This window comes from Rhinolophus hipposideros (genome assembly GCF_964194185.1).
Source record: "Rhinolophus hipposideros genome assembly, chromosome: 24".
Taxonomy (NCBI): Eukaryota; Metazoa; Chordata; class Mammalia; order Chiroptera; family Rhinolophidae; genus Rhinolophus; species Rhinolophus hipposideros.
Genome location: NC_138070.1, coordinates 7,777,257 through 7,802,849, shown reverse-complemented (window position 1 = coordinate 7,802,849; position 25,593 = coordinate 7,777,257). Strand labels below are relative to the sequence as shown.

Here is a 25,593-nt window from a genome sequence, read left to right as displayed (position 1 = left end):
GGCAGGGCCGGCGGTGGTACGTCCCCGCGGGCTCCGCCCCTTCCCGTCCCCGGCGCCGGCCCGCATGGCGGCGGGTCCTAGCGCGGCGGCCGGCCCGCGCTCCCCAGCGGCCATGGCCCAGTGGAGGAAGAGAAAGGGGCTCCGGAAACGCCGGGGCGCGGCCCCCCAGGCCCGCAGCAGCGACTCGGAAGACGGCGAGTTTGAGATCCAGGCGGAAGATGACACCCGCGCCCGGAAGGTTAGCGCGGGGCTGGGACACACGTTGGAGCCCGAGCCCCGGCTCCGCGCAGCGCCCCGCGGCCTCCGTGTCCCCGGCTGGGGAGTGGGCACCGCTGAGGCTGGGGAGAGGGCGGCTGGCCAGGAGTCCGGCAGGTTTGCCGGCCTGAGCACGTGTCTCGGGCCTGTCACGCCCCGGGTCCTGACGGCTGGAGCCATCGCGAGCCAGAGGCTGGGGCCTTCGGGCCTTCGTGGCCGGCGTTTGTTCGCGCCCCTCATTGGCTATCTCCTACACACGGGGCGGGTCCTAGTTCCGTTTCGTCCAATGAAAAGTGCGGATTTTGAAGCTCTGAGTTTGGAGTTTAGGGGATTCTTGAGAGGTTGAATTTAGGGGAAGCCGGACGCCGTAGTTTGGGACAGTGACGCCCCCAAACCTCTGGGAAACTAATAGTAGTAAGTTAAACTTGGGTTTGTTGACCGTGTACTGTGTGCCAGCCTCTGTGCTAAGAGTTTTAAGGAGCCTTATCATTTATTCCTGACACCAACATTGTAAGCTAAGTATCGTCACCCCATTTTCCAGAGGAAGAAGCTGAGGCCTAGAGGGTCAAAGGAACTTGACCAAGACCTCATGGCTTGTGAGTAGGAGAGCCAGGATTCAAACCCGGGACTGTCTGGTTCCAGGGCCTGTGCTATTTCCACTAGTGAGTGCCAACTGTAGGCAAATGGGGAAGGAGGGCAGCTGTGTGAACACCAAGCAGGGAGAATTAGCTCCTTATTCCCCTCAGCCCTGTGCCCAGCCAGTGCCTGGCACAGAGCAGCTCTGGGTAGGTAGGTGAACACGCAGGTGTTTATATGAAGAGGGGTCTACACTCCAAGGCAGGGACCAGACCTTGTCCCACTGTTCCCCGTCCAAGCCAGTGCCTGGCACAGAGTAGGTGCTCTAAATTTGGAGTAACTGATAAAGGTAATGAGCAGCACAGGAGGAGGGCAGAGTACTAAGTACCAAAGAAGAGCCCACATATGTGTGTGGTTCAGATCAAGGGCTTTGTGCTGGCACAGCCCTGTGTTCAAATGTGGCCCAATCCTGTACTGGCTGTGGGACGTTAGAAAAGTTGCTTAACCTCTCTGAGCCACATCTGTAGAAGGCAGAAGTTTCCACTTGTGTAGAACGCAGATGATTATATGTACGTCACAGACTGTGAAAAGGATTAAATGACAGTATTTCGTATATTCTGCTCATTCCGTAAATATTGGTGGGACACGGGTATTTTCAGACACTTTGTTGTCATGTGTCTAGAGCACAGGACAGTAAAGGACCAGATGGTAAATGTTTTAGGTTTTGCAGGCCTGTATAAGGTCACTGTCTCCTTTGTTTGATGTTTTACAATCTTTTAAAATGTGAAAACCATCCTTAGCTCATAGACAGGCTGCAGCTCTGACCTAGATGCATTGGACCATAGAGGGTCACAATGCAAAGAGCACAGACTCTGATCCCCCACTTGCTGTCTGGTGGGTGACTTTGGGTTGGTCACTTCACCGCTCTCACTGCCTCAGTTGCCTTCTCTGTAAAATGGATAAAATAATAGTTCTCATTTCCCAGGGTAATAGTGAGGATTAAGTGGGTTAATCCAAAGCAGCATCTGGCTTAGAATAAGTGCCCTGTAAGTTCTAGCCATTATTATGAATTAATGCTCCATACGTGTTATTTCTTAGAAGAGGGGGATAGTCCTGTAGTCTGAGAAGGCTCCCCAGAGGAGTTGTCTGGGTTGGACTCAGCTGTGTTAGGACAGGTGGGTTCTGGATGGGCAGAGAAGAGGCAGGCATGAGAGAGAGTGGAGTTAGGGAGAGATGATGAATCAGAAAGAAGATTGGGGAGAGGGCGACAAGGCAGCTTGGAAAAATCTAGTACCTCCACACATAGTAGATGTTTTGATGGGCTCTGTAGAGTTTTTAATTTTGAAGGCTTTGAATGACAAGCTAGAATGATGGTTATGATATCACCATGTGCTGGGCACCATTCTAAGCTTCACGCATACCTGTTTAGTCTTCACAGCACCCTGTGAGGCATATACTTTTGTCATCCTTGTTTCCCAGATGTGGAAACACAGACTCAGAGAGATTAAGTCCCTTGCATGAGGTCTCACAGCTGGTAAGTGACAGAGTTGGGATTGAAACGCAGGCAGTCTGTCTGCAGATCCCACTCTCTGCCCCTTTACCCTGTCCTGGCCCAGTCAAAAGAGAGCCCTTTAGCAGAGAAGTCTGTGACCTGGCAGGCGAGTCATAGGCTGGAATGGGGGGCAGACTGGGAACAGGACAGCCCCCCTCCCTGCCCCCAGTGGTCTGATGGTGCCTGGAGTTTTGCTGCCTCTCTGTTCCTCCCCCCTAGCTGGGACCTGGCAGACCACTGCCCACCTTCCCCACCTCAGAATGCACCTCAGACGTGGAGCCTGACATGCGAGAAATGGTGCGAGCCCAGAACAAGAAGAAGAAGAAATCAGGAGGCTTCCAGTCCATGGGTGGGTGAGCCAGCCATCTGGGGATTTGGGGAGTAGCAGTGGGGCCCTCCGTGCTCTGCTCTGGGCCTAGCACTGTGGTAGGTGTTGGGGTGACCGAGGCAGCAGACATGGTGTGCACACCGGTCAGGGCCTTCATGTGGGGACAACAGGCCTGACACAATGAGAAAGCAGTTAGAGCAGGACTGATGGTGACACTGGTGCAGGTACAGGCAAAGACATTGGGGATTTAGTGCGTGCCGATGGCATTTCAAAGCGGAGAGGGAAAGATGGAATAGTTGGGTGGGGTTGGGACACCCAGCTAGATAGCAATAAAGCTGAACTCTCTTTCTTGCTGTTTACAAGTCAGCATCTGGAGCAAAGATTTAAATATCAAGATGAACATTTTTATCATCTTAGAAAGGAAAAAGAGACCTTTCTAAGTGTGACCCCCCAAGCACTGTTTAATTTGACTCTTTTTTCAGTTAGACACATGTATGCCAAAAAACACTGTAAACTAAGTTAAAGTAAATGCTCTATCAGGAATATATTGCAACCTATGGGACACACAGAGAGTAAGTATCCTTTATATGCTAAGAGCTTTAACAAATCAATAAGAAAAAGACAGGCACCGCATAGAGAGCTGAGTGAAGAACGTGAATACAAGGAATCTAGACAGCCAATTACTATATTAAAAATGTGCTAACATTCATCAAAAATCAAAGAAAAAAGCAAATAAAAACATCTACATGTGGCTATTTTTCGCCTTTCTGAATTACAAAGGTAATTGCCCAGAAAGCAGCTAAAATTATGGTGCTTTCCTGTCTCTGGGCCTCCCACTGTCCTCCCCTCCTCACAAGCCCAAGTCACATCCAGTCTCCAGAGCCACCTCCTCGCCCTGATAGTACCGTGCGCCTCATTTGTCAGCGGCCATGCTCGCACCTATCATCTGCCCTTGTCATGGAATACTCTCTTCTTTTAATTATGAATTACAGACATGTGAAAAATGGAATACTGTGGGTCTGCACATACCCATCACCAACTTCAGTGATGTTAAACTTGGCCTTGCTTTAGCCACGCCCCACCTACTTGTCCCCATCATCCCGGAGGAGTCTGAAGCGAGTCTTGGAATCCACTCCTTGTATCCCTACCTACTTCCCGCTTCCAAGAGAGGGAGGACTGTACACACCTCACACGAGCACACAGTATTGTCCACGACGCCATCAGCATTTACGTGCCCAGTTGTCTCACTGCACTAAGCGTGTGTTCAGACAGATTTCACGTAAGGTGCATATCCCACAATAAGTAGACCTGTCTTCTTAAGTCTCAGTCTTATCAGTTTTGCTGTATGGCTTTTCTTTGTTCTTGCTGTTTGTTTGATGATATAAGTCATTTGTCCTGTGTAGCTTTCTGGAGTGTGGTGCCGTGGGGGTTCCCCCGGCCCCCTGGCCATTCCCGTGTCTTTCCCAGGCTTGAGCTACCCGGTATTCAAAGGCATCATGAAGAAGGGCTACAAGGTGCCAACACCCATCCAGAGGAAGGTACGCAGCAGGGATAGCCTGTAGGTTTGGGAAGAGGGGATAAGCCACTTGGCCCTGGAGAGCCACCCCTTGTCCCGACTGTCACGTCTCTTGCCCCTTTTACTCTGAAGCCACACACAGCTTGCTTATTTCACAGGTGGGGAAAGTTGGGCCCAGTAGAGCGGAGATGACCCTGGGCTCCTTTGCCATTAAGGCTGCCCACTGCTAAGCCCTGCACAGGCAAGCAGCTTGCAGGTGCCCTGTTATCACTCGGGGCTCGTGATTGTTGTTCTCAGACATCGAGCTGAGAGGGAGACATTCCTCTGGGGTCCCGAGGAGGAGGACTAGACAGGGAGGTAGAGTCTGCTCAGCCCGAAGAAGGACATTCTAACAGTGGAAAGAGTTGGGGGTGGTGAGCTGCTCGTCCCCAGAGGAGTGCAAATGGCCTTGGCAAGAATGGGATCAGGGCTGGGTGACAGGCCCCTTCCCACTCACTGAGATCCCCTACTTCGCCCACTCCTTGAGGACTTGAAGCCCTGGGTCACGTGCTGGGGTACAGGCGCTGACCCCACCGCTCACCCACTCATTCCTCTCCAGACCATCCCCGTGATCCTGGATGGCAAGGACGCGGTGGCTATGGCCCGGACGGGCAGTGGCAAGACAGCATGCTTCCTCATCCCCATGTTTGAGCGACTCAAGACCCGCAGCGCCCAGACCGGGGCCCGAGCGCTCATTCTCTCACCCACCCGAGAGCTGGCCCTGCAGACCATGAAGTTCACCAAGGAGGTAGGTCGGGGCTAGGGGAAAGGGGCTGCTGGGCGGGGCTGGGACCAGTGGGGCGGCCAGAGTGGGCTGAGTCTTCTCCCCATCACCCTCTCTCAACCTCTCTCTGTCTCTCTCTCTCCACAGCTGGGCAAGTTCACTGGCCTCAAGACTGCCCTGATTCTGGGCGGGGACAAGTAAGAGTCCCCTGGAATTGGGGGGGGGGGAGTCACCACGGGCAAGCACGTGCCTCCAGGATATCAGATTGATGGAGCCTGTGTGGCTTATTAACCATAGCAACTTCTCGGGACATTCCAAAAAAAACTAACCAGGGCAAACATGTAGTAAAATCCCAAAAGTAATTTCCACACAAGCAGTACACTCAGAAAGAGGTTCTAATGCTCCTGAAAGAGCTGGTGACACACAGGTCACCTCAGCGAGTAGCGTAGTTGTGTATATTTTAATAGACCTATGTAATTGTGGGTTATTTAAAAGTAGAAGCAAAAATCGAAGCATGTTTCTAATAGCTCAGATTTGCAAAATGTGTTTTTCCTGATGTGCTGGTACCATCCTTCCGAGGTGGCAGGCACCACACCTGTTTTACAGGTGAGCAAACTGAGGAGGTGCTGGGCCCAGAACCATGCAATGGTTTGGTAGTACAGCTAAGATGAAGACCCAGTCTCCTGCCCCGCCACCCTCCCTATTGCACAGTTTCTCCCTTACAGGGCACCCCTTCCTTATTCTCAAAGTCACTGTCACCAGTCAGTGGCGATTCTGAGTGTTATGCTGTCCAGTGCTTTTTTTGTCTGCATTATAATTTATTATCTCTGTAGCTCGTGATTGTGAGCAGTGCCACAATCAGGGCTATGGCTGGCTCTGAATTCTGGCTCCTACAGGTGTCCCAGGGGTGTTTCAGAGGATGACTAAAGTTAGGGATTAAGAACAAAGAGATCCAGGAAACCTGGACTCTACCTTACATGCAGCTGGTAGTTCCAGGGTTAGTTGGTAGGTGGCTGAGTGGGTCAAAGGCGGCTTTGTTAAAGTTTGGAGAAGGAGTGAGGTGGGTTCTGGCTCTGAGCCTGTCACTTCAAAAAACTCTTTGTCGTATTGGTGCTTTTGTATCTTTGAACTTGTATCTCTTGTCAGGCAGGGCATTGCCTTTGCCTAGGATCGCAACCATAGCTTTTCCCCAGTTGCAAGCCCGGGGTCAGGAAGTGGGACTCAGCTGGGCATTTGGTATGGGAAAGGAGAGGGAGTAGACAGAGACCTGTTCTATCAAGCCGACACCTTCCCTTCTGCCTAGAATGGAAGACCAGTTTTCGGCCCTGCATGAAAATCCTGACATGTGAGTGGTTGGGGACAATGCCCTGGGGTCCCCGATGACCAATGGTTGGGGAATGAGAGGGGGGCTTTGCTGGTGACCCTGGCCCTGAGTGACCTGGCCTGCGTGCCCCCTTCCAGAATCATCGCTACCCCCGGGCGCCTGATGCATGTGGCTGTGGAGATGAACCTGAAGCTGCAGAGCGTGGAGTACGTGGTGTTCGATGAGGCTGACAGGTAAGGCTGCAGAACCCCCTGCGCTGTGTGCAGGTTGTCCCCGAGGCCGGGAAAGCAGAGGGAGGCGAGATTGGCTGGGAGGAAGGGCTCCGCCAGGAGAGACCCGTGTGGCCGGGATTGAAGCCACATTTCCCCAGATGCCACGTACCACAGGGGCCCCCGGAGCTCGTGGGCTCCCTGGACCAACAGTTTTCTTTATATTATTTTGGGGACTATTGGAAAGAATAATAAAAAACCAAACATGATTTCAAAGATAGAAAAAGTAGCACAAGTTGAGAGCGCAGGCAGCATCAAATCCCTGCTCTGTGAACTTGGGGTTCAGGGGCCTTGGTGGCCTCAACTACAGAGTGGGGATAAAACGGCACGGACCTCACAGGGTCCTTGTGAGGACTCAGGAGCCGATATTTGTCGAGTACGCAGAACACTGCCTGGCACAGAGCAAGGGCTGCTGTCATTTATTTCAGCACGAATTTATAGGAAACAGAACAGAACGGACCCAAGATTTCCAAGTCATGGTTACTTGGATGAACTTGTCAAATAGAGAAAAAGTGAGCTGAGTTAAAGAAACATGTGAGGCGAACCCCAGTTGATGTGGGAGAAAGTGGCTGGAATGAGGGTGGCTGAGGTTTGGAACTCACTGGAACGGAAACCCCTCTCCTGACCCCATTTTGCCCTCTGTCCTTCACCCTCCCAGGCTCTTTGAAATGGGGTTTGCAGAGCAGCTGCAGGAAATCATCAGCCGCCTCCCCGGGGGCCATCAGACCGTCCTGTTCTCTGCTACACTGCCCAAAATGCTGGTGGAGTTTGCCCGGGCGGGTGAGTGAGCATGGGGAGCAGGGCTGGGGGCTGGGACTCGGACTGGGGCGTAGGGGGCTTGTCCAGCAGTGACTCCCCTCCACCCTCCTCTGTGCTCACCACAGGCCTCACGGAGCCCGTGCTCATCCGGCTAGACGTGGACACTAAACTCAACGAGCAGCTCAAGGTGAGTCTATGCCCATACCCTTCCCCAGGCCCCTGTCCAGGGCCCCCAGAGCCAAGCCACACGGCCCCTCTTCCCGCAGACCTCCTTCTTCATCGTGCGAGAGGACACCAAGGCTGCTGTGCTGCTCCACCTGCTGCGCAGTGTGGTGCGACCCCAGGACCAGACGGTGGTGTTCGTGGCCACAAAGCACCACGCTGAGTACATCAGTGAGGTGAGAGGGCCTGGCGGGCTTGGGGAAGACACCCCTCAGACCGCCTCCTGACCACCTACCTGCACCTCCATCATTGGCTTGGGGCCGCAGTTCCACGTGCGGTCACCAGAGGGCAGCACGAGAGCGGGACACAGGCCTGGCCAGGGCTTGGCACTTTTTTATTCTTTTAAACTTTTTAAAAAATTTTAAAGAAATTTTAATAAAACATTTCAAATGCATACTAAAGTTAGAAAATAACATAATGAACTCTTAGATACTCGGTTATCAACTCACAGCCAGTCTTGATTCAGCTATTCCCTTCCATCCAGGTTATTTTTCCTAGCCATCCTATCAGTTTGCTATAGATTTTTAGTGTCCCCTGTGTTTTGCTTTTTAAAATTGAGGTGTACCCTGCATGCAGTAAGCTGTGTGAAGTGCCCTAATTTTACGTGACAGCTTGATGAGTTTTTCCATTAGTGTACACCTGGGGTCCTCGGCCACATTAAAGCATGGGGCGTCCCCAGAAGGTTGCCAGGGCCCCTTTCCACTCAGTGCCACCCACCCGCAGTCAGCCACACCTGGGGTCTGTTAGCTGCAGATACAGCTCACTGGTTTCACTTACTTGACATACATTTAACGGTGCTTCCTCAGAGCGTGCAGCTGCTGGGGTCACTGATGAATGAGACCAAAATAGTAATTTTTAGAGTCATTATCACTTTCACGGTGCTTCCTATGTTCTGGGCCATGTTCTCAGCACTGTGTATTAACTTATTTAGTCCTCACAACAGAGCTACAAGAAAGGCACTGTTGTTCTCCCCATTCTGCAGATGAGGACAGTGAAGGCCCAGAGAGGTTAGGTAACTTGCCCCACCAAGGTCATGCAGCTTGTGAGTGAGAGTCAGGATGGGGCTCAGCACCATGTCGTGGCATCCCACCACGGCCCAGCCTCCTCTCCTCTCCTGCGTGTGTCTTCCTCACCCCTTTCCCTCCTCCCATCTTGGCTCGGAGCAGCTGCTGACGACCCAGGGGGTGAGCTGTGCCCACATCTACAGCGCCCTGGACCAGACGGCCCGTAAGATCAACCTCGCCAAGTTCACGCACGGCAAGTGCTCCGCCCTCATCGTGACCGACCTGGCGGCCCGGGGCCTGGACATCCCACTGCTGGACAACGTCATCAACTACAGCTTCCCGGCCAAGGGCAAGCTCTTCCTGCACCGCGTGGGTAAGGAGCCAGCAGGGCCGCTGAGCCCTGGTGGGAGCTGAGGGCGCAGGGCTGGACTCCTGCCACTACAGGTGGAGAAACCGAGGCCCAGGGACTCGACCGATCAGTGAGAGTCTCGGGGGGACAGCGCAGGCCTGAGGCGAATGGACAGCCCCAGGCTCTGCGGAGGTGATTCTCCACTTTCCGGATTCCCCAGTCCTGGGCTTCTCTCTCTCCTGTCGTGTTCGGTGTTGTGGCCCTCAGCCTCCTCTTCCCCTTTAGCGCCTCCCCTGGGTACCTTTGCAGCCTTTAAATAACGCAGCGCGCCCTCTGCCTCCCGCTCCACCACTGCAGACGGGATCTCCTGACTCCCTGCTTTGTCCAGTCAGCAGGTCAGGCCCCACCTGCCCCTCAGCCCTCCCAGGCCAACTCACTCCACATCATCGTTCAGTTATAAAAAGGAAGACACGCACATGGTAGGAAAATTGGAAAATGAAGCAAAGTGCCTAGAGGGCAGTAAGTCACACGTCCCTCCCTGCTGAGTGTAGCGGTGACTGCTCACCCAGCGCTCCCGGCAGGCCCTGCCCCAAGCATTTCACTTGGAGCAGCTCTTTCTGTTTTCACAGCAGCCCTGGGTAGAGGGTCCCACAGCAGCAGTTCCTCTTTACAGATGAGGAAGCTGGGGCCAGGAGGCTGATAACTGGCCAGGTGTCATAGAGGTAGCAAAGTGGGGTGGCTGGGATCGGAACCCCCCTCTTCACGGCCATGGCCTCTCTGATGACACGGCTGTCACTTTGGTGTGTCCTTTGTCCCTGCCGCCATCTTTTTTAAAATTGTGGTAAAATACACCTACAAGGACCATCTTAACCATTTTGAGGTGTAAGTTCAGTGGCATTTAGTACATTCCCGTTACTGTGCCACCATCACGACCATCCATCTCCACAGCTTTCCCAACTCTGTCCCATTAAACACTAACTCCTCAGTCCCACCCACCCACCCCAGCCCCTGGCACCCACCATTCTACTTTCTTTGCCTTCTTTTAACTCATAAACATGTTTATAAATACAGGTAAGTTAATGTGTGTGTGAGAACAACCTGGCAGGCAGGGTCCTTTGAGTCGTTCTGCATAGGACTGGACATCGTTGGGTAAAGGAATTCTGGCTGCCCATGGTGGGGCCTGGGAGAAGTGGTTGGACCACCAGTTGGGGTTTGTGGGAGGCCTTGTCCTGGATCCCCAGCTGCGCGTCTGGGGGCTTGTCTCCCTGTTGGTGGCTGCTTGCTGTGCCCTTGTTTCTCCTGCTCTGGGAAGAGCTGACCCTGTGTATTCCTTGAGGGGTCCCCAGAACCCCCAAAGGGAATTTCTTGTGTACCACGTGACCAACAGTGTATATCATACTACCCCAAATGTGGTGACACTGTTTTTGCAAGGCAGAAACAAGCCAGAATGAAATGCTATTACACATGGATTTACTTACCACAAATTTAGAATCGCACGGGGATTCTTTTTTGTTACCTTTTTCTTGCATCCGTGTATGTTATGCAGGTTTTCCATTCGCCGTTAAACGTCACTCTGATGGGTCAGCAAATTGTTTCTGTAAAGGCCCAGATAGTAAATATTTTAGACTTCATGGGCCATAGAGTCTCTTACTGATCTCGGCCCTTGTAACACGAAAGCAGCCACAGATGGTATATAAATGAAGGAGCTTGACTGTGTGCCAATAAAACTTTATTCACACAAACGAGCAGGAGGTAGATTTGGCCACTGGGCTCATTTGCCAGCCCCTTTTCTCTGCTGCATAACTCCCACCATGTGGTCATTGGCTAATTAACCCATCCGCTCTCTTTAAGTCTTTAAGTGGTTTCTAACTTGGGGTTATTCCAGGCAGAGCTGCAGGAGACATCCTGTGTGTGAAGTTTTTCATCCCTGGTTACTTTTGAGGGGGGGAAATCCCCCAAAGTGGGGATGCTGAGGACTTTTGATGCTGACAACGAAGTCTTGTCTTTATTTCTGCTAACTTCCTAGAGCACTGTGTTGGCTCACAGACTCTCGTGCAGGTAACCCTGGGGACTGTTGCTGTCCCTTCCCTTTTCATAGGTGGGACAGTAGCTCAGGAAGTCTTGCCTGGCTTGCACCGTTAGCGTTGGCCAGGTGGGACTTGTGCTGGGCTGTGGGGTCTTTTTCCTTTGTGGAAGCTTGACCACCTCCTCCCATTAGGCCGCGTGGCCCGGGCTGGCCGAAGTGGCACAGCCTACTCCTTGGTGGCCCCAGACGAGGTCCCCTACCTGCTGGACCTGCACCTGTTCCTGGGCCGTGCCCTCACCCTCGCCCGCCCCCACGAGGAGCCCTCAGGTGAGTGGAGGCTGGTGTGGGGCTGGGGTCCCCTGTGGAATTCATGGTTCGGGTGGGAGACAAAGCTGTCCTAGCTTTGGTAGGGGGTGGGGCTGGATTTGACCCCAGGAGAAGATCTCTATACAGTTGTCCCTACAGACACCTATACAGGGTGTCTGGAGGGGATTGGTTTCAGGACCCCCACAGATAACAAAATATGAGGACGAACGAGTCCCTTATGTAAAGTGGCTTAGTATTTGCGTTCAACCTGGGCAATCCTGCCTTGTGCTTTAAACCATGTCTCGATTACTTGTAATACCTAATACAATGTAAATGCTAAATAGTTGTTAAACTATATTGTTTAGGGAATAATGACAAGAATAAAAAGTCTGTGCATGTTCAGGACAGACTCGGCCACGGTAGCCCTAACTACACTGGACACGGGGTTTATTCTGTGATCCAGGGACCGGAGTGGGGCCAGGGAGGGCCGGCGGGGCGGCGGGCGCGTGGGCCTGGCGGCCGGCCTCTGACCCGGCTCCGTGTGCGGTGGCAGGTGCGCTGGGTGTGGATGGCGTGCTCGGCCGCGTGCCGCAGAGCGTGGTAGACGAGGAGGACTGCGGCCTGCGGAACACCCTGGAGGCGTCGCTGGAGCTGCGGGGACTGGGCCGCGTGGCCGACAACGCCCAGCAGCAGTACGTGCGCTCCAGGCCGGCGCCCTCCCCCGAGTCCATCAAACGGGCCAAGGAGCTGGACCTCGCGGCGCTGGGCCTGCACCCCCTCTTCAGTGAGTCCCTGTGCAGGGCGGGGGTTAGGGCGGCGGCGGAGCCTGCGGGGCCGAGCCCTGGCCTCACGCCTCCCTCCTTGCCAGGCTCGCGCTTCGAGGAGAAGGAGCTGCAGCGGTTGCGGCTGGTGGACAGCATCAAGAACTACCGCTCGCGGGCGGTGAGTGAGGCAGAGCGGGAACTCTGACGGAGCTCCGGGCCCCCAGCAGGGATTCCCATCTGAGCTTGCAGCTTCTTAATCTGCAACTCTGGCTCTAGCAGCATCTCAAGAGACGCCCCTCATTCTGGAACCATCCCTGCGGGTTCACGGCAGGTTCCCCCTGTGGCAACCATTTCCTAGCACTTTCAGATGGGTAGACTGAGGCTCACAGAGGGAGTGACATGCCCTAGGCCTGTTAGAGGCCTGAGAAGCTGGCCTTCCGGAGCCTTTCGTTTCCTCGCGACTCCCATAGGCCCCCCATCTTGTATCTAGGGGAGGTGTGCACAAAAGCAGGCGAAGACGTGCCTGGGAGTGGGCAAGCCTGCCAGCCAGCCGGCATCAGGATGGGGAGCTGGAGTGCCATGGCTAAGAGCACTGGTCCAAAGCCAGGTGAACCTGGGCTGAGATCCTAGCTCTGGATCGTCCCAGCTGTGTGACCTTGAGCAGATTGCTTGCCTTCTCTGGGGCTCCCTTTCTAATTGTGAATTGCAGATAATGAAAGTACCCACCCCGGCAGGGTTGAAAGGACTTGGGGAGGAATGCCATAGAGGAATGCCATAGAGAGCCCACCAGGCTGGTGAGGGTAGAATTGGGGAGGAGAGGCCACTGAGTGAAGGACCGGGGTGTCCCCTTCGCAGACCATCTTTGAGATCAACGCCTCCAGCCGGGACCAGAGCAGCCAGGTGATGCGTGCCAAGCGGCAGAAGGACCGCAAGGCCATCGCCAGCTTCCAGCGGGGGCGGCAGGGGCGGCGGGAGGGCCCCGCTGGCCCCGCCCCAAGCTGCCCGGCACTGGAAGAGGAACCGCCCGCGGAGGAGAAGGAGGAGCGGGCAGGAGAGAATGTGGAGGTACAGGCCCCACCCTGGGGACCCTGGAGTCCGGGCCTGGCATTGGGGAAGGGGCGGCTCAAGTCCCGGCAGCCGTGGGCTCAGAGCAGTCGCTGGGGGTGGGTGTAATGATTCCAGTCCCACCCCTGACACTCGTGGAAATCAGCACCTCAGCCGCTGCCTCCCTGTCTGCAGAATGGGGTCGTGGTACTGTCTACTGTCCCTCACCTGAAACCCTGGTGCCAGATGCGTGTTGGGGTTCAGTATCTTTAGGAGGGGTGCACTGTGTATGACATAATACCTCAGCAGGTCCTGGGGTGTCCCCAGAGGTTCTGCCATGCGACATGCCGGTCCCCTCACCAATGAGATAGACACCAACTAGGTAGCCTCTCGGCAGCTCTGGTCAGCTTCTGCCACCAAGGGAATTTCAGGAAAGTTGCTTTTCAGGACATTATGGACTGGGGGCACTGCAGCTAAGTGACTGTGGTACCAGGTCCTGAGCCTGCGGGCAGATGCCGGCCAGCACGTGACCGATTCCCAGTGCTGGTTGTTTCATTGTCAGCTTCACCATCTGGCAGTCTGAGGCCCAGGGCAGGTGGAAAGGGGCCGAGCAGGGACTGTTGGCAGCAGTGGGGACGTGACACGGGCAGCATCGGACACTGGGCTTCACGCCGGAAGGCAGGGCTGGGGACTGCAGGGGCGTCTTGTTCGCACGGTGGGCAGGGTCCTGGGCCTGCTCACCCACCAGTCATCCCTCATACATTTGATTTGCACAGAGGGCTCAGGAGCCAAAACACTGTTGAAAACCTCTGGGACTAGTCCCTGTCACATAGAGCCAGGCCAGACCCGAGAAGGGCAGGGCCTTGGGCACACGCAGCCTGGGAGACCAAGCTGGGACTGGAACGTGGGTCCCTCCCTGGTTGGCATCCTAGCCCCTGCCCCCAACCTGTCCTGCCACTGCTGGTGCTTGAGGCGGGGTTGTATTGCACATGCAGAGGACGAAATGGAGGGTCTAAGTGGCAACACCAAGAATTTCGCGTCACAGAGCCCCTGGCCCACAGCTCCAGCTGGACTGGCTGTGGGGGACAGGTGGGCTCCCAGGGGCTGCGCATGTGACTGGGCCTCGGTCTGCCAGGACATCTTCACAGAGCTCATGTGCCGGAAGCGGCAGCGGCCAGGGCCTGACCGGGGGGCGAAGAGGCAGAAGGAGGAAGCCCGGCAGCGGGACCAGGATTTCTATGTCCCCTACCGGCCCAAGGACTTCGACAGCGAGCGGGGGTGAGTGGCCCGCCCGTCTGGGGGTACATGTGTGGCAGGTGGGGCCTGATGGGCCCCATCAACCCTGTGGTGTCTCCCCACCCTCCCTCTGCAGTCTGAGAGTCGGTGGGGCTGGGGGCGCCTTCGAGCAGCAGGTGGCTGGCGCTGTGCTGGACCTGATGGGGGACGAGGCCCGGAACCTGAACAGGGGCCAGCAGCAGCTCAAGTGGTGAGTGAACACCGGGGCACAGCCCTTCCCTGCCTGCCCGTCTGCCACGTGGTCCGGCAGGTGACCCCCTGCCTGTCCTGACTCCCCTTTGATGCCATGTGTTCTGTACCCCATGGATTATGACCTGTGATTCCCCACTGTCCCCATGTGATCACACAGCAGGAAAGGTGACCCCTTTGTCTTGTTCCCCTGTGGTTATACACAGCAGGGACGATGACCCCCCTTGCCCCCCATACACACACTCAGCTAAGAGGTGGCAGAGTAGGGATTGGGAACCCTGCCCCTACCCCAGGCCCCCAGTGCCTAATGACCCCTACACTGCCTTTGAGACCTGGGCTACCAGGGAAAGGTGAGGAGGGGCAGGGGACGGCCTTTTATTGAGCACCTACTGCATGCCAGACACGGCCACTCTGCTTTTCTGGAATCCTCCAACAACCCAGTGAGAGGGTCAGGGGAGGAAACAGGCCCCAAGAGGAGATAGCCACCTCCCTCCACGGCAGCCCTCTCAGCTCCCTCTCCTGCAGGGACCGGAAGAAGAAGCGGTTTGTGGGACAGTCGGGACAGGAGGACAAGAAGAAGATCAAGACAGAAAGTGGCCGCTACATCAGCAGCTCCTATAAGCGGGACCTGTATCCTGAGGGGAGGGGCTAAGTGTCGGGGGGCGGGGCCAAGCCCGAGCCCAGTCTCCTGCGGGAGGGGGCGGGGCTGAGCGCCTACCCGCGGCTCCTACAGGTGGGGCCTGTATCTGCTGGAGGGGCCGGGGCCTTCTCACCCCGGGATTCGCGAGGGCTTCAGGATCCTACCGGCAGCCTCCTTAACGCGCCTCCCAGCTACCAGAAGTGGAAGCAGAAACAGAAAATCGATGACCGTGACTCGGAGGAGGAAGGGGCATCTGACCGCCGAGGCCCAGAGCGAAGACGTGGGAAGCGGGGCCGAGGCCAAGGTAGGATGTACGTCAGAACAGGTCGGCCAGTGGCACATTCGGTCATCTGAGGACGTGGTCCTCTGTGATCCGGCCTGGGTCCCTCAGCCAGTGGCAGGCTAGGGTGGGATGGGAACCGCGCCATGTGCCAGGCCCTGTGCTCACCGGCCACGAGGTGGGCCAGCCGCCCTGCATGCCAGGACGCGGTCCGCCCCTCGGCCCTCCCATGCTCTGAAGGCAGCGGCTGGAGCCCGGCCCCCCACTCCCAGCTTCTGTCCCTGAGGGCTCCCACTGGATGTGTGGGGAAAGGCTCTGTGCTGGACGCTTGCCACACGTGACCTGGGGGCGGAAGCCTGAGAATCGCCCTCTTCCAGGCGAGGACACTGAGATAGGTCACAAGGGCAGTGACTGGCCCTGGGTCACCCAGCTGCCGGCCACTCCCACAGGGGCCTTTCCTGGGGAGAGAGGAACTTGGGGCTGTGTCCCAGGCTCTCGGTGCGTCTTAGCCCCACTTGTTCTGTCAGCCCCCCACACACACCCCAACCCCACAGGGCTGGTCCCTGCCCGTCGGGGTCTCTGTGAGTTTGTGTCCTTTAGCCTGTGTCCTGTTCTCTGCCAGGACCCCTGTGGCTGTCCCCCACCTCCCTCAGTGCCTCCTGTGCTCTCTCTGCATGGTCTCCTCTCCGTCTGTCAGCATTTCGCCATCCGCTGATGATATCTCCTCTGTGTCTCCCTCTCTGGCTCTCTCTGTTCCTGCCTTTGATTTTCTCTGACACTTCCTCTCTCATTCTCTAGGTCTCTTTCTCTCTGGGGCTCTTTCTGTTTCCGCCGCTGACTGTCCCCCAGCCCTCGTTTCCCTTCCCATCTCTCAGCCTTCCTCTGTTGGCTCTGTCTTTCTGTATCTTTCATCGTCTCACTCACTGTCTCTGTCCCTCGCTACACGTGTGCAGGCCTGTGCGCGCCTGCACGCACACGTCTCCCAGGCTTTGTGTCAGTTTGTCTTTCCCCCTCCTGGTCTCTGTCTGTGGATGTGGATGTGCCCCTGCCTCCCCCGAGCCCTCTCTCCCTCACTCCTCAGCTCCTGCGTTTACCTGCGGTGGAGCAGGCTGCAGCTGAGTGCTCCCTGGGCCTGCAGGGTGTGGGTGGCCTGTGGCTGTGGGAAAAGCAGCTGTCCTCCTTGTGCTTTGTCCTCATTGGAGGTGATGGGTCCCTGTCAGGCACCCTGGCCTCAGTGGAGACACCTCGGGCCGCCTTAATGATCATCTGTCTGGGAGCTCTGCCAAGGCCACTGTGGGTGGGGATGGCGAGGGAGCCAGGAAGGCAGGGCTGAGTGCCTCAGAGACCTGGCAGAGCAGGGGAGGCGGGACACTGACCTCTGCTGCTGCCACTTTGCTGTGTGACCTTGGACAAATCCCTTCCCCTCTCTGGCCTCCCCTGATTCCTCCTGACAAAGGAAAGTTATACTACATCCTCTTTTCATCTAACAAGCCTAGAGCGTGCAGGCCACGGGCACAGGGGTTGGAGTCTGTGTCGGTCACTGTGGGCTCCCCGGGTCCCAGTGTAGAGAAGGTGCGCAGTCAACCTTTGGTGAAGGCTTCATAATCCTAACAGTCACACCTCGGAGTCCCTTGCTATGGGACAGGTCTGAGCACTACACATAGGTGTTCACTCATTGACTCATTAGGAGGAGTTGCACCGTGAGGTAGGGGCAATTATTCAGTAATTCGCAGAGGGGGCAACTGAGGCACAGAAAAGTTAAGTGACTTGGCCAAGGTCCAAGAGGCCACAGCTGGGGTTTGAACTCTAGCAACTCTGGCTTAAGGTTCCATGCTATTGACCACTCTCATAGATCACGTAAGCTTTATTAAGTACCTACTATGTGCCCGAGGCTGAGGCCACAGCAATGAATGCAGAATGGGAGTGGGGGCAGGGAAGCAGTGTGGAGGCTTCTGGGAGGAGACATTGGAAGTCAATGCAGAGGCTGAGCTCCCTGAATTCCTGTCCGGCAGGCGCCTCCCAGCCCCGCACGCCAGGCGCCCCCGCCGGCCGCGTGCGCTCAGAGCTCAAGACCAAGCAGCAGATCCTGAAGCAGCGGCGCCGAGCCCAGAAGGTGCGCTTCCTACAACGTGGGGGCCTCAAGCAGCTCTCGGCCCGCAACCGGCACCGTGCCCAGGAGCTACGGCAGGGCGCCTTCGGCCGGGGCACCCACTCCAAGAAGGGCAAGATGAGGAAGAGGATGTAAGAGTGACCCAGCCACTCGGCCTCTCGCTTGGTCCAAGTGTGGACATCAGCAATTGGCCCTTGTGTACCCCGTGCCTGGCCCTGTGCTGGGTGTCCGGGGAGCTCCCTGCAGGACCCAGCATCCATGGAAGAGTGCTGTACAGCCACAGAGGGACAGCAGCTGCCTGTGCCTAAGACAGAGACGTTTGAGCAGGGTCTTGAAGGGTGCATAGGAGTTCGCCAGCAAGGCCAGGCAGGCCAAGACCTGATTGGCAACTGGGCTCCTGCTGCGGCCATGTGTTCTGGGTTCAGAGGCGGTGGCCACACGGGTCTGAGCCCTGAGTGCCTAAGGCCCACGGATGTGTTTTTAATGTAATAAACATTTATTGAGCACCTCCGGCAGATCAGGAGTGCAGTCTGCTTGAGGAGTTGGAAGGGACAGACCCAGACACTAAAACCCCAGCTAGTGTGCCGGGTGAGTTGACAGCATGTGTCCCGTGTGATCCCACCAGGGAACCCCTGCGGGTGGGTTCTGTTGACGTCCCCATTTTGCAGATGAGCAAAAAGAGGCTCGGAGGACAGGTCAGTTGCCCGAGGGGGGAGAGCCCCGAGGCTGGCAGTCAGTCCCCTTCTTCCTGCTAGGACAGCCTCGGAGCTGGGAGTGGACTGTGGGAGGGAGATGGGACGCAGAGTCCAGGGGTAGAGGGCACAGCTGCTCCTCTCTGGCTGTGAAGGGGTTAACACTGCCCCACCACACACCCAGAGGTCATCTTGTCCTGCTCCAAGCCCTGTGCTCCTCAGCCCCTGTTGGGTCCTGGGGAGGTCAAGGGCGGCCTCCGGCAGCTGCACTCTCGGGCCTGTGGTCACCCCGTGCCAATCCACAATGGAGCTTTTGTGAGCAGGTGCCCTGTGAATGGGTGTCTGCCCCTCAGACCCTCTTGCTGGTCCTTTTGATTTTTCCTGACTTACCAAACACTCATCTAGAAGTTGACAGAATTTGCACCAGGCCCCATTGCAAGCACCTGACAAATATCAGCTTGTTTAATGCCCCACCCGCTCTGGAGGACCTGGTTTAGGGTTGGTTCCCCCACACAGCCCACGTTTACTGAGTACTTGCTGTGTGCCCCTCATGTCGCCCCCCCACGGCAGTCTGAGTGGGCACAGCCCTCCCATCTGCAGGTGAGAACCAGTCAGCCCGCACCCCGCAGGAATTGTGTGCCTCCTCTCCAGGAGGAGAGGTCCTTGGTCCCTCGAGGGAGCCCCCTCCCCCGCTGCTCACCTGGGTCAGGCTAGGGGGCCGGAGCAGCAGGCTGGGCCTGAGGAAGGCTGGCCAGCATGGCAGACAGGTCCAGGATGAACCGCTTCACCTGGGGGTCCCCAACACAGCCAAAGTCACATCCCAATCCCTGAATGTCCAGTCCCCACCCCCAAGGCGTGGCATGCTGCAAAGCAGGGGTAGGGGTGGAGAACCCTCTTAAAACACAGCAGTGCTGTGGTTCCCAGGCCTAAACGGTTCTGGGCTTTTAAAGCGTCAGTCAGCCTCCCAAATGGTTCGTTAGCAGATGCCGTCACAGTTTGCTAGCTGCCAATCCCCTGTATTATAATGAAATTTGTGTTTTCACTGACAAAATTCATTGTTTTCTTTTAATTGGATCAGTCATATTCATTGGTGTATGACAGACTCTCATCGTCCCCATGGGCGGCCCTCCTTTATTTTGTTTTAATTAACTTAGTTATCGGTATGAACTTAATGAGCACCCATGGATCCACCACCAAGAACTAGAAGTTGATGGCGAATTTACCCCTTGGTCTTCCTTCACATTTGTCACTGAAATAAACACCTGAGAAAGAAACTACTTCTCCACCAAAAATGGAAGAAAGTGTAAATTACCCCTGTCAGATAAGTAGGGGTAACTGGAAAAATCACAGTACAATGGAAATGAAACCATGTGACTGCGTTCCAGCCAGCTGCTGTTACCTCCAGAGGGGGTGGGGGGCGGTGAGTCCCAGGTGGGGAGACCAGGGAGCATTACAGGGGTGGCCGGCCTAGTCACCCCCCCATGGAACCTTAGTTTGGAGGGCTGGTTGAAAGGGACTGGCTTTTGCTTTTACTTCGTATCAAGCCTCTGTCCTTCCAACAGTCATCTTGTGTATCTCAGGGTACCAGAGCCACACTTGGGAGAGTAATGGTCCACTTGAGTCCACCCAGCTCGATGTGGCACAAAGGTAGGCTCTGGGGACCCAGTTCTTTGCATTTGGTTGGAATCCTGACCATCGGGCACATGGCAGTAGTGAGTGGGCAGAGGGAAAGCTGGGTTTCTCCCTTTGTGTTTCCCCCCTTCTCAAGGGAGTCATGCTTTGGGAACCCCCTAGAAACATAAGTGTCTGAGGTCAGAGACCCCCTCACTCCACTGTAAACCATGTCATGTGTTCCACAACTTTCCAAACCTGAATGGGTAGAAAAACTGTGCATACTTGGTCCACAGTGACACTTGTGATGCCACTGTGCAGAAAGAAAGGCCACAGCACAGCCCCACCCCACCCTTCCTAGGGAAGGCCAGGCCTGTTGTGCTGGGAGCAAGAAGCTCAGGATTAATTAAAAGTCTCCACCGCCTGGTTTCTCACTGAGGATTTCACTTGGTGGTGATTGGTCCTGGGACAAAAGCAGGACTCGGCATAAATGGATGGTGTGTGTCAGTATACACCAGGTCCCCTGCCCCACATAAGTGAGGACAGACTAGAGGGGCACGACGTGTGGCCACATAGCAGATGACTCAGAGCCAAGACCAAGCCAGGATTCCTAGGCAGGAGCTTGGGCCACCATTGAGCCCACTTGTGTGGTGCTAGGAGCATGGGCTCGCGTGGGCTCTGATCACAAGGTGTCGTGCTTAACCCAGAGGTGGGATTTCAGGCATCATGAGGTGCCTGAAGGTTTGGAGCTGCAGGTGCAGTAAAGAGGGGCCCTCACATGCTCCAACTGCCCTTCGGTGTCCTCGATGTCCAGGGCAGGTGGCTGCCTCTGATGCTGGCACACTAGCTGGAACAGGTTGAGCGCTGCCATCCTGGTGCGGCCCAGGAGCAGGGTCTTCTGAGCCGCTGTGTTCTGGATCTGAACCCACTTGGATTCCTGGAGAACACCCCGCCCCTTGCCTCGTATGAAGGTGTGATGGTCTGAGGAGGGCGGGGCTCATTCCCATCTTCTTCCCACCAGCCAGATACGGATGGGCGCTCCCGGGAAAGGAGTGCAGCAACGGTGCCAGGTTCTGATAGGACTGGCCTCCCGTGCCCTAACGTGCTTTCTGATGTCTGAAAACTGCGCATTAGTGCCGTGGCCCCTCTGTGGAAAGCATCGCCCATCTGTTCTTACCAACCCGGGCGGGGGGAGGGGTCCAGACGCCCACCTGCTCCCGGGGGTCCGTACCCAGTGCAGCGTGCGCTCCCGCGCCGCCTCCAGTCGGTGCAGCAATTGCGCTCGCCGCTGACCCTGCCTGAGGCGCTCGTCCTGCCAGGTGTCCCGCAGCCGCTGCAGCCGGGCCCGCGCCTCCTCCAGCTCCCGGAGCCGCTCGCGCTCCGTGAGCCTCAGCGCCGCCTGCGTGTCGGCCAGGGCTTCGCAGCGCGCCACCAGCTCGGAGACCTCCTGGAACTTGGATGGGGTCAGCAGGGGGACTCACCCGGGTCTGCAGCCGCCTGCCCTCCCCCAGGCCAGCTGGCTCGCCAGCGCCTCCTCAGCCCACCTAAAAGGCAGGCATCACACAGCTTCTGCCCCACAAGTGGGACGGCTCCACCCTCTCCAGCTCCACCATCAAGCTTTGCGAAGCTCACTGCCTGTGATGACTGTTAATTCATTGTTGCATTTAACTAATATCTATTGAGTGCCTGGATCTCCTTTCCCCGCCCGCCTGTGTGTCCTCGAGGAGGCTTTACCTGTCTGAACCTCGGTTACCTCACCTGCACCTGTAAAATGGGGTTGACAATAGCAGCACCCATTTCGGTGGGCCTTGGGGAGAATTCAAGAACGAAGCGTGTGCTGGCGTACAGTTAGTGTTCAGCAACGGGTGATTCCTGACACACCGTCCGCGCTCCAGCAGCGCACACTTCCAAAGCTGTCTACGAGGCCACCCAGCGCCGCATGGTGGCGCTGAGCCCCAGCACCTCCTGCAGGGCGCTCACCTGGGGCAGCCGCTCCAGCACTTGCCGTAGCAGGCGAGCGCAGGGCTCCAGGCGCCCCAGCTGCCGCTGCCGCCGGGCGCGCTCCCGCTGCAGCTCCTCCAGCTGCGCTCGCAGCCGCAGCGCCTCCTGGCGGCCCGCCGGGTGCCGCGCCTCTGCCGCCGTCCGCAGCGCGCAGCTCCGCCGGGCCTCGGCGTCCTAGGAGGGCGGGACGGAGGGCAGGCGACGGCCCTCAGGACTTGGGAGCCTCCAGAGCTCGCCGCTTCCACCCCACCCCAACATTCCCGTGTTGAACTGCAGGTAGCAAACAGATGGCCCGAGGGCGAAACGCAGCCAGAGTCTGATTTTGGTCCCTTACTCCTCCCCACGCTTAAAACAAACAGACAAACAAACGAAACTCGAATGCTTCAGGCAGTGCGTGTGTATTTCCTACCACTCCCCTTTGTATTAGTAAAACCACTTTTTACATGTATGTGACCTGCCTGGCCCCTATAGGATTGTGACTTTGTGACCCTGTGACGTGCGTCCCCCCAGCAGACTCCACCTACCTGCAAAAACTTGTCAAAGCGGACAAAGGACCCCTTTAGCTCCTGCTCCTTTTTTTCCAGCTGTTCCCGGCGCTGGTTTAGGGCTGCCATTGTGGCCTGGAACACCTGGGGGGGTAAGGAGTGGGTGCCTGTGTGTGTTTGGGGGTTCAAGTCATCCAATGCTTTCAGGTTCACACCCTCTCTCATTTGTCGTCTCTGATCTTGTCACTGCACTCCCGCTCGAGTCCATCCATGGCTCCCAGCGTTCGAGACGAAGCTGACGTGCCCTCCTCAGCCCCTACATGTCAGCGTCCCTGCCTTCATTCAGGTTCACCTTACCCTCTCTCCTCTGACACCCTATCTTCCAACCACCTGACCACCTGTGTTTCATCTTTGCCTTCCAGTCTTTGTATACGCTGTTCCCTCAGGCTGTTTCTTCCTCCTCACCCTGTGCCTTTTTGCTGGATAAACTGAGTTGCCCTTCAGCAATCCCTAAGGTATCACTTCCTCCAGGAAGCCCTCCTTGATCACCCCCATGTAGAGATAGGGGCTTCCTCGGGCTCTCACAGTCCCCTCTCAGTGCTTCCCCGCTCATAACAGTCACCAGCTGGACATTGGTCTGTCTCCTTCTCTAGGCTGTGAGCCCCATGAGGGCAGGGACTGTAGTGAGACCACTAGATCCCAGTGCAGTGGCCTGCACATAGTGGGTACTCAGCGCATATTAATTTATACCAACAGCTGATCTCATTTGATCCTCATTTGACGTATGAGGAAATCAAGACTCAGAGTGGTGAAATGACTTTTCTCGGAACCTTGGAGCTAATAAGTTGGCTCCATCATTTCCCACTGCCCACGTCACCACCATTTTTTTTCTTTTTCTTTTTGATCTGGGGGTCAGAACAAGTCTCAGGACTTAAGTGGGCGCTCACCTCCTTCTGGGCCCTCAGGCCCCGGTCCGCGTCTTCCAGCTCCTGCCTCTTCTCCAGGAGTCTCAGCACTGGTGGGAAGTGGTCTGCATTCTGCTCTGGGATCTTCCTGTAGGGGCTCAAGGAGGATGTGAGGGGGAAGGAGGCGGTATTGAGGGTGCTCAGACTCCCCTCTAGTGCCTGAAATGCCCCCATTAACCACCAACTGGCTGTTGAATTCTTCATCCATTCAACAAATTGTATTGAGCACCTAGTCTGTGCCAGGCACTGGGGCTGCGGCTGGGAACAAGACAGACAAAAAGCCCTGCCCTCCAGGAGCTGGCATTCTGCTGGGAGCCACAGAAAATCAAGCTAACAAATACTAAATAAAGCTAGGACATGGTAGGTACTAAAGTGAAAAATCGTTCAGCGGAGAGGTTGAAAAGTTTCTCTGAGGAGGTGACATTTGAGCAGAGATTGAAAGGGGAACAGGGAGCGAGCCATGTGGATATCTGCAGGGAACAGATAGGCCGAGGGTACAGTCACTCCAAAGCCCCAAGGGAAGGCCCTTAGTTTGCAGAAGGAGCAGCAAGGAGGCCAGTGTGGCTGGAGGTGACGGAGGGAGGAGGAGAGAGATAGGAACTGAGACCAGGGAAGTTGTAGGGATCAGACTGCGGTGAGGGAGTGTTTTGGCCTTGACTGTAAGTGAGGTGGGTCAGCACGGGAGGCTCTGAGCAGAGGAGGGGTCCCTCTCGCTGCTGTGGGAGCAAGGACAGTCGGAGGGGCAGGACAGCGGCAGGAGATCAGTGATGGAATTATGGGATAGCGCAGAGATGTGGTTCTGATCGGGGTGGCTGTCGTGGACATGCTAGAAGGGGTCAGTTCTGGATACAGTTTGCGAGCTGAGCTGATGGAGTGATGGGAGGGAGGGGGTGGTAAGGCCAGGAGTCAAAGGTGAGCCTAGGAGCCGGAGGATGTTGCTGATGGAAGAAGGCTGAGTGGGGGGCGGGAGAGGTCAGTTCCTTGCTGTGGCCAAGGTGAGACTGACACACCTGTTAGACCTTTGGTGGAGGGGTCCAGGAAGCAGCTGGGTGCTGGCAGTTAGGCTCTCAGGAGAGGAGGGACGGGGCACCACTGCCCCAGAGGGTAGGCTGTGTAGGGAGCAGGAGGGACACACTAATATTCAATTCAGCAAGGCCTTTCCACCTCTGGTTCAGGGGAAACCTCGTTTGACAGATTGTAAGACTGAACCGCTGAACACAAAGCAGGCATGGGACAAGCTTCCTCCATTCTGCCTTTTACATGCAGTTTGCAGGCTGGGGGGTGGGGTGGCAGCAAGAGTTCACAGAGACCTGCCTTCCCACCTAGGTTCAAACGATTTAATCTCAGCTGGATGTCAAATGGGGGTGGGATCAAGGGCAGGTTAGAGACCTGGGCTATTGAGCCAGCTCTGCTCTAACTAGCCCTGAGACCTTGGGGAAGTTGCTGGTTCTTTCTGAGCCTCGGTGTTTTGGTCTGTGAAGTGGGGAGTGGGGGCAATAATCTCCCACCATGAACAGCCCAAAGAAGCCAGGACCCGGGGATGGGGGTACGGATGTGCCATCCCACCCAGTCCTTCCAGCCATCCCTCCCTCCACCCCCCACCCCCCGCCTTCCCCCCTCCACCAAACCGCGCCACTCACTTAGGCAGTTTCTCTTGCAAGGCCTTTCGGAAGTATTTCTCCCAAGGCACTGCCATTCTCCCAGCAATTGCCCCGGCTTTCTTTCCACCTGGCTGGAGTTTTGAGGAAGGTTAGGAGGCCCTGGGGGGTTTCTGACTGAGGGTGGTGTGCAGCAGCTTGTTTAGTACTCTCAGAAGGCAGCCACCAAGCAGGCCCTTGTTACCCAGGCAACCATCAACGCAACATTCCATTGCCTGACTGAAGCCAGGGAAATCCACCCTGGGAGGGAAAAAGAGAGGGCCGCAAGGAAGAGAGCAACCTCTACTACCCTTTTCCGAGAAGGCTTTAACTCCCAGTCAAAATTGGGGTGCAGTGGAGAGGACATGTGTCCCTCAGTCAAGAATGTACCCCTCTTGTTGCCTCATGTCTGGTCAAGCCTCTTCCTGGCTGGGTAAGATAGGGCCTCAATAATGTGGCTGTATGTCAGTTGTTCACTCAAAAGAAAATTATTGGGTATCCACTGTTTGCCAAGTCTTGGGTGGGGTCATTTACTCCCCAGCAAGGTGCTGAGGCCCTACCATGTTCCAGCACTTTGAGGATTCATTCCCTTTGCTGGGAATGGGGCTACCAGCCTGGTTAGGGAGAAAG

The 25,593-nt window shown here is 56.1% G+C and overlaps 2 protein-coding genes across 8 annotated transcripts; one reads left to right on the top strand and one right to left on the bottom strand.

Moving 5' to 3' along the window:
- Positions 1–4: 4 nt before the first annotated feature.
- Positions 5–18,087, top strand: DDX54 (DEAD-box helicase 54). The gene is made up of 20 exons (XM_081037281.1): positions 5–238; positions 2,603–2,732; positions 4,179–4,249; positions 4,826–5,014; positions 5,138–5,187; positions 6,294–6,335; positions 6,452–6,547; positions 7,242–7,363; positions 7,468–7,529; positions 7,609–7,740; positions 8,731–8,941; positions 11,136–11,270; positions 11,803–12,033; positions 12,118–12,191; positions 12,869–13,078; positions 14,193–14,335; positions 14,430–14,543; positions 15,068–15,172; positions 15,374–15,486; positions 17,475–18,087. The coding sequence occupies exons 1-20, from the start codon at positions 65–67 to the stop codon at positions 17,705–17,707; spliced, it is 2,637 nt and encodes an 878-aa protein (XP_080893407.1). The 5' UTR covers positions 5–64; the 3' UTR covers positions 17,708–18,087.
- CFAP73 (cilia and flagella associated protein 73) lies at positions 17,312–25,151 on the bottom strand. 7 transcript variants are annotated; one of them, XM_081037295.1, is made up of 8 exons: positions 24,967–25,151; positions 23,309–23,414; positions 22,401–22,505; positions 21,856–22,050; positions 21,107–21,328; positions 20,654–20,812; positions 18,965–19,052; positions 17,312–17,876 (listed from the first exon to the last, which is right to left on the bottom strand). In XM_081037295.1, the coding sequence occupies exons 1-7, from the start codon at positions 25,020–25,022 to the stop codon at positions 18,975–18,977; spliced, it is 921 nt and encodes a 306-aa protein (XP_080893421.1). In that variant the 5' UTR covers positions 25,023–25,151; the 3' UTR covers positions 17,312–17,876; positions 18,965–18,974. The 7 variants fall into 7 exon arrangements, with proteins under 7 accessions (XP_080893421.1, XP_080893422.1, XP_080893420.1 ...); XM_081037296.1 differs by having other exon boundaries at positions 17,314–17,876; positions 21,107–21,322; positions 24,967–25,145; XM_081037294.1 differs by having other exon boundaries at positions 17,314–17,876; positions 23,309–23,423; positions 24,967–25,144.
- Positions 25,152–25,593: the final 442 nt, after the last annotated feature.

Excerpts from the sequence above, each read along its gene's own strand:
- DDX54 (XM_081037281.1), top strand. The coding sequence starts at position 65 with ATGGCGGCGGGTCCTAGCGCGGCGGCCGGCCCGCGCTCCCCAGCGGCC. Across the intron at positions 7,741-8,730 it reads ACGCTGAGTACATCAGTGAG|CTGCTGACGACCCAGGGGGT; the intron begins GTGAGAGGGCCT and ends GGCTCGGAGCAG. Across the intron at positions 12,192-12,868 it reads AGAACTACCGCTCGCGGGCG|ACCATCTTTGAGATCAACGC; the intron begins GTGAGTGAGGCA and ends TCCCCTTCGCAG.
- CFAP73 (XM_081037291.1), bottom strand. The coding sequence starts at position 23,530 with ATGAAGAATTCAACAGCCAGTTGGTGGTTAATGGGGGCATTTCAGGCA. Across the intron at positions 22,506-23,308 it reads GCCTGAGGGCCCAGAAGGAG|GTGTTCCAGGCCACAATGGC; the intron begins GTGAGCGCCCAC and ends TTACCCCCCCAG. Across the intron at positions 19,053-20,653 it reads CCGAAGGGCAGTTGGAGCAT|GTGAAGCGGTTCATCCTGGA; the intron begins GTGAGGGCCCCT and ends GGGGACCCCCAG.